Below are 7500 nucleotides of genomic sequence, written 5' to 3'. Positions count from 1 at the left end.
ATTGGAGAAACCACGCCTTGGAAATAACAGATAGTGCCCTTCTGGATAAAATATTTGAGTGGTTCTCAGAGAGGGCACTACAGTTGGGTGACCAGCATCCATCCCAACCGACAAGTAGAAGTTGTATTAACAAGGCTGAGAATCGGGCACACAAGACTTTCATGACTCATGGGCCAATGATGGCTAAAACTGAAGTATACTGTGAGGAATGCCAAGAGTCATTAACGGTCGCACATATGAGGGAAAGATGTGCAACATTTTCAGACCAAAGAGGAAGTTACATGTCTCCCCATATACACTGAAAAATGTATTGGGGGAGGATTATGACAGGAAACTAATATATTCAATAAAATCTAATTATGCATGTGTATGCAATAATTTTATATATTTAGAGCAAAATGTTTGTGCTTTGATTTTGAATATAATATTTATTTAACGTTTTAAATATATTAATATTTCAGTCTAGCAAGGTGTTCGCCGCTAACGATCAATCAATCAATCTCAACCAACACCCACTTTTGGTCAGTTTACCATATTGGCGGTGATAGATTTTGTATATATGCTATTTTATTCCATTTATATGTTTATATTGTATGATTATTTTATATGTTTTCATTTTGCATTACCTTATGTATATATTGTCCCTGTTTACTTTTACATATTTGTAATTCTGTTTGTACACTTAAAGTTCAGATCCGGACATTTTTAATTTTTCAATGGTTCTTTTTGACAGTACTGGTGATGGATATCTTGTTGTCTTCGAAACTTCTAATAAACAGTGTATGTAAAAGAATATTATATTTCTATTAGAGTATATTTATAACCAACAACATTGTTTTCTAAGAAAACAGGGACAGCATTTCTCCTTCAGGTGAATTAATTATTTTCAGAATATTAAAATCATAACTCTTGTAATGAAGGGATTAAGGAAACTAATGTTAAAGTTTCATGCATTTTATTTTTTTCTATTACATTTCCAACTGCAATATGTTATATAGTTTGCTTTAAAAAATACATTGTTTCTAAATCAGTCACAGGAGAGTTCTTAAAAACTTCATAAGTGTAACTGGCAAGCCATGCTTACCAAAATAGCCACCAAAAGTATGCAGGAAATGTATAATTCCTCAGACCTTTCTCGTACGACGTCCAACGGAAAATAACACAACATATAATTTTCCCACTATTGTGAAAACCCACAAAGCCATGTAACTAACACATTTAGTGTTTGTTAGTCCTACATATGTTCGTACCCAAGAGTGTTCCAAGAGACGCAAGCAACCATTCGTGTTGGTTAGGAGGCCCGGTGAACAGAAGCCTTCAGCATAGGTTCTTCTATGGTCTCTTTTTCTCGAAGTTCGTCCACATGAGGTACTTCTTGCCAGTGAATTTTGGGCGCGACCAGATTGTACTGTTAGAGTGCCAATCTTGAGGGCCTTCCTGGACTTGAAAAAGGCCACATTGCAGAGGGCAGCAACTCCATACCGGCTGAATTTCTTTGCAATCAATAAGGTGTCTCTTCTTCACAAACATGTCCATGGCCTCTGAAACAAGGACTGCGGCAGATATCTAGGTATGCATAATAAATTGTGGAGTTTAAGATGGAAAAAGCATGGCCCAGGAAATCATTCATCTGGTGGCCTGGTAGAGGGAATGTTAGATATACCATCACACTTCACCCCCCAAAATAGGCATCAGTGTGTAAGTTCTCTTCATTTGGAGGAATTAAGAGGGACACTCTCCTTTTTAATATGGATAAGAGTGCATCAGGGGTAATAAAAGTTGGTGAAAGTCTGCCAAAGTTTGCTTTTCATGGTGCTCAAGAACTCCCAAAACAAAATTTTGCCTTTCCTCTACTCCTCGGAAAATAGCCTGGTAGTTCTTCAAAACAGAAATACACAAAAATATCCTCTCTACTACATCTATGATCCCAATAGTTTCATCCATTCTGTCCAGTGCCCTCGCTGTTTCATCCCTCCAAATAATAACAGTATCTAACAGGTCAGTTGTAACAGCCTAACAATCTATCTTTCCAATCTATCAGATTCCATTATTTAGTTGTGCAACATATTTATATCGTTATTAGTTATTCCCCATTATCAAAGCTGTAATATTGCTAACCAAATTTAGTAACTCCCAGAGAGAACGTTTCTGTCGGTCTGACCTAAAAAAAAATCTTGAATAGTTGTCATATGATTGTCTATATTCATTCTCATATTGTCAATTATCATGACAATTGTGTTAGCAATCATTATTCTTTTTTTTTCCAACATACGATTTATCTCTGGATAGTTCATTTCTGATACCCAAAGCTTCTTTAAACTATCCTCAGTCTCTTCTAATATTTCTCCTATTTTCTCTAAAAACTCTCCCTCGTTTATTTTAACAGGAACAGTCAGTATTCTCGACGTTTAAGTTACCTTCGAATAGCAGCATGGGAGTCTTTGGACTTGGCTGTGGGCATCCCTACAATTTGTTGATATTTGATAGATTTGATACACAATAATTTCAGAATAACCCCAGTTTTATGCACATGGCCCCACGGTTAATTTTTAATTATTTTGCATTCACTGTATACTCTTTTTTTACCCTAGGTTATAATCTGTACTTTTTGTATCTTTCTACTAGAAGTTATATACACAATTGTTTACCCTTTTTCTCGGTTCAGGATTTTTCTCTGAATCCCCCAGCCTTTCCAAACAACGGTTGTACTCTAATTTTGTTTCAATATTTTCATCTGTTGGGTAGACCTTATCTATATTATGGACATGTCCCCTTGTTAACTACATTTCTAAATTCAACCTTTCTACATATTTTTTGCGTTCTTTCTCGTCAGCAGTTCTCTTAATTTCAAATACTACATCACTGATCTTTTCTATAACCTTGTATGGGCCTGTATATAACGGCTGCACTATTTTACTCAACCCCACCTTAGAAATTGCTTTAAAATATACCCGGTCTCCTTCCATGATTTGAGAAAGCATGGCATAGGGTCGATTCCTCAACCTTCTCTGGATTTCTTCCTCGATACATTCTTTACATCTCATAATATTGTTTGAGCCCATGACTCTCGTCTCTTGTAACTAATCCTCATCATTATAGCAATGAGCTATGTTCTTTGAAAATTGGGTATACAGAATATGAAGGCCCCAATGCTTTAACGTGAAACAGGTTTTTTTTTTGTTATCACTATAATAAGCAGTATTGTAAGCTAACTCTGCCATAGGTAGCATTCGAGCTTACACTGACGGACCATCATACGCAAAAAAAAATTAATGTACCATTTACTCTTTCCACTTGCCCATTTGAGCTTGGATGACATGGAATAATTGTATATTTGTCAATCCCATATTCTTCTATCAAAAAGTATTTTTTCAATGCATCTACTACTGTACAAATATAACAAAAAACACCTGATTCCAGATATGGATCCACTATATCCATATGGACACGCTCAAAAGGCTTTGAAACCTCATCATACCTTAAGAGAGGAATAGGGATATGTTCACCTGGCTTACAACGCAAACATATTTCGTAAAACAAACTATACCCCTTTACTAACTTCTCTTTAAAATCACCAGCACACCTCCATGCCCTGCAACAGGATTTGAATGAGCTACCTTAATGCTGTACTTTGTACAATTCTGGTAACACTCAAAAGACCTTTCTAAAAGGCTCCTCCAAACGTTATACAATATCCCATCAGGTCGTGCTTGATAATTTTTTATTTTCCCAGAAACCCCTTCAAACTCCTCTTTAGAGAGTTCACTTTCACCTCATAACTTAAATTTTACATAACCCCAAAGAAGGTCTTCAACATTTCGTAAGCTATTTGTCCCCTTACATCTATGGTCTCAATGCCAAACACAAGGAGATACAACTCCTACCTAGCATTTGCAGGATAGACTCTATGTTTGACAAGGGGTATCGGTCCTCCTCAATACATTCGTTAAGAGCTCTGAAATCAAGACTTAACCGCAACCCTCTATCTTTCCTCAACACAGTCTTGGTCCTAATCTCGTCTCTGTATTTCAACGGGATGGAATAGGTGTTGTTATTAACTGGAGGACCTCGGACACTAATTTCGTGGAAGAAATCATTCGAAATAGTTATCACACCCTGTAATTAATTTGTAATCACCTACTACAATGTGAGAGGTCAATTAGCCGAGTAGGAAGTAGGCTAAGCCAGTGAAAGTGAATTATAACACCCTGTAATTACTTACTACAAAGTGGAAGGTCAATTACCCAAGTAGGTATTTAGCCCTTAAGGAAAGCAACTCATTTACTGCTAGGCAGGTGCATACAAGGGATGTAGGCCTATTTATCATTTAGTGATGCTCACACTATTGACAGGTCATATCATAAATTACATATCTTACACATATGTGGGATCATTAAAAGCAATTAGCATTAAGTACATGGTTCTGGTGCGCTCACCACATGGCAATTATTTTCCTGGAACGGTCAAGACCAAAGTCGCATAGTCATGTTGCAACATGTGATGTAATTATTACACATCTTGTCATTAACAGAAGGGGCATGGTGGTCTATTTGTCCAATTTCCAACGACTTATGTGTGTATATATATACATATATGTATATATATATATGTTTATATATGTGTATATACATATAAATATATATAAATATATATATAAATATATATATAAATATATAAATATATGTGTGTGTGTAATAATATATAAGCTTTCAGATTTCCTCTCCATTGTGGTGGCATCAAATGGGGAATAAGTGCGTCCTTTACTTTCTGCTGAATTTGACAAGTCCTCAAATGCAGTTATATCTCTCGCTTGCCCATTTTTCTTCCTAGTTATAAACACCTGTCTTGTAAAGCAAGTCACGGAAATTAAGAGCAGAACCAGTGGGGTGATAGCTAGATTTACTTCTCCAAATTAGAAACAAAGTCAGGCCGGTGTTATTCTCAGGAGGACCTTGGAATGAGTAAATAAGTAAAGATGATTATTGAAGTTCCTAATGTGCGCATGGAATGGGTCCCAGACCGATGCGATAGTTGATCACTATAACGGACGTCAAGGCACCCATTCAGCCCCTTCAACCTCCAAGAAGAGGGAGGCTCCAGCAATACCCTCTGACAGAGCACATATCAGTTCTGTTGCCACAAGAAAGGGTTTACATCCCACCACAAGCAGTTGTCGCGGACCCATGCATTCTGCTTTTGAGCCGGCCAGTGGGGCAATTATGAGACCCATTATTAGGGTCAGCGATACTGCAAAATTAGTGAATTCTGAAACACAACTTTGATTCTTTGATTATCTTTTTTTACATAATGCAAAGCATCAGTATTTTTAATTTTTAGGTCGTGCGTTCCTTTTTACTTGGCCTATAGACAATAATAATATAATAAAAAGACTCATTTAAATGACTTTAAACTAATGCCCATGAAAGCACAGAACCTTGTGTGTCTACGTCAGTGGACGATAAGTGCGGTCTAAGGGTAAACAAAGTATTTCCATGAGCAACAGCCCTCACATACTTACTAAGCTAAGACACACCACCCTCGGTCTCTGTGAACCTACTGGTGTCCTGGAGCTTGGGCAAGACCACACTTCAGCCACGCCCATCCCATTAATGAGATCCGCACCGCTCACTGCAATCAAACTCGGCACCTGTACAGCAAATGCAGATGAAGTAAGAAAGTCATCTGTATAAGACATATCAGTTATTTTCTATTGTTATTTTATGAGAATTACATTTCTCCTTGCCATAGAACTTTAGTTGCCTTTAATATTCGTATATGTTTTGCTTCACTCGCTTAGCTTATTACCAAAATATTTATTTACAAATAACAAAGAAGGTAATTATAATATAGTAAAAGGAGTTTATACTTACCTTTTTCGGTGGCAAAGGTAGATATTGAGCTCTAGCTTCCGTCCCTGCATTTTGCTCGTCTGGCTAATGATGAAACAGAAGAAATGGAAATTCAAATTATCTGGCGGTGCTCACAGTGGTGCTGGCACTAGAACTATTGCTGTCATTATTATCCTTACTACTTTTTTTCATTAGAATGATGTGTATTATTTCAATAGAATAAAAGACAATAATGGCTACGATAATTATTGTACTTATTAACACGATATTAATAATGTTTACAACAATAATTACGGAACTGAAACAACGGGTTTATAAGTCCTTTTGTCACTTTTGGGGTATTCATATCCTCACTATCACTGCTATAGGCTAAACTGAAACTAACGCTTTCAGAGATTCTGGGGTGACTGATTAAAGCCCATATAACATCAGGTCTCCACACTACTGGACGAATATAGGACGTTTCTGCACATCAGCCGCCTCGCGGTCAAGGGGAGTAGGCTAGTGTGGGTCATCAGTCTAATCTGCTCCAATTCTAATGACCAGCGAGTTCTTTATTGTACAGTCGTAGCCTGTCAGTGGCATCATATAAGGGAAAAATCTACATTTATGATAAAGGAGATGATTTTAATGATGACGATGACGACGACGATGATGATGATGATGGTGATGGTGATGGTGATGGTGATGGTGATGGTGATGGTGATGGTGATGATGATGATAATGTTCATATATATAATTATCATTATATTATCACCATCATTATTATATATTCATTTCTATTTCCATTTCAATAATGATAATAATTACAATTATTATAATTATTATTATTATCTTACTATCATTACTATTTTATTAGTTTTATCAGTATTATTACTATTTTTAGCATTATAATAATATCATTAGGTTGCGTGGCAGTCCTGTTCTTTCTTTCTCTTTCTCTTTCTTTTTTCTTTTTTTCTCTCTCTCTTCACGTTCTTTTTTTCTTTCCGCGCTGGAATCCCTTGGTTATTAGTTGTTGTAGCCAACCCCTCCATCCATGCAGGTTCCGGTTACACTGTTGGATGCCAAACCAGAACCATCTACACGATAGATGGAAGGCTCAACTTGATTCTTGCTAGTAATAGAAAAATATTTTGTCAAGAAGAATGTGAAGAGCATCACATTTTTTTTTTTTTTTTCTAATGTGACGTACTGCATCCAGTGTCTCATTTTCATTACACGTTTGTTTATATTCTGGAGTCAATCGAGGATCTATTAATGCTTGCAGATATCTATTATTTTTAATAACCCAAGGCATATTTTTATACCATTGGTTAAAAAAAGCTATTAATTAATTCACTACATATATGGTGGCCGGGAGACCTCGCATGACTGGCGACGGGAGCTCGAGAGATAGTGTTGCCCTCCACCTAATGTGCAGTCCTGGGTTTGTCTTGCCATATCCTGAGTTGGTCCAGTAGTCATGGTTTTTAATGTGTTTGATCTTGAATCTGGGCTTGGTAACGCCACAAGCGCTTGCCTCAAGTCAGTCCACGAGGTAGCTTTTACATCGTGAATGTAAAATTAATGTAACATATATTTGGATAGCGAAAAAAACAAAACAAGGTTGGCTGGAAGTAGCCGGTTATTTATATTAATTTGCAGTTTT

General features: G+C 36.6%; 1 protein-coding gene across 1 annotated transcript in view; it reads right to left on the bottom strand.

Moving 5' to 3' along the window:
* Positions 1-5330: 5330 nt before the first annotated feature.
* The window catches only part of LOC125045622 (facilitated trehalose transporter Tret1-like), a 15017-nt gene continuing 12847 nt past the window's right edge, over positions 5331-7500 (bottom strand). The window contains exons 6-7 of the mRNA XM_047643009.1: positions 5871-5933; positions 5331-5647 (exon numbers count right to left, since the gene is read on the bottom strand). Coding sequence (XP_047498965.1) covers positions 5507-5647; positions 5871-5933 — 204 coding nt within the window. The 3' untranslated portion in view covers positions 5331-5506. The remainder of the gene's footprint in view (positions 5648-5870; positions 5934-7500) is intronic.

This window comes from Penaeus chinensis, chromosome 37, assembly GCF_019202785.1.
Source record: "Penaeus chinensis breed Huanghai No. 1 chromosome 37, ASM1920278v2, whole genome shotgun sequence".
Taxonomy (NCBI): domain Eukaryota; kingdom Metazoa; phylum Arthropoda; class Malacostraca; order Decapoda; family Penaeidae; genus Penaeus; species Penaeus chinensis.
This window is presented reverse-complemented; position numbering and strand designations above follow the sequence as displayed.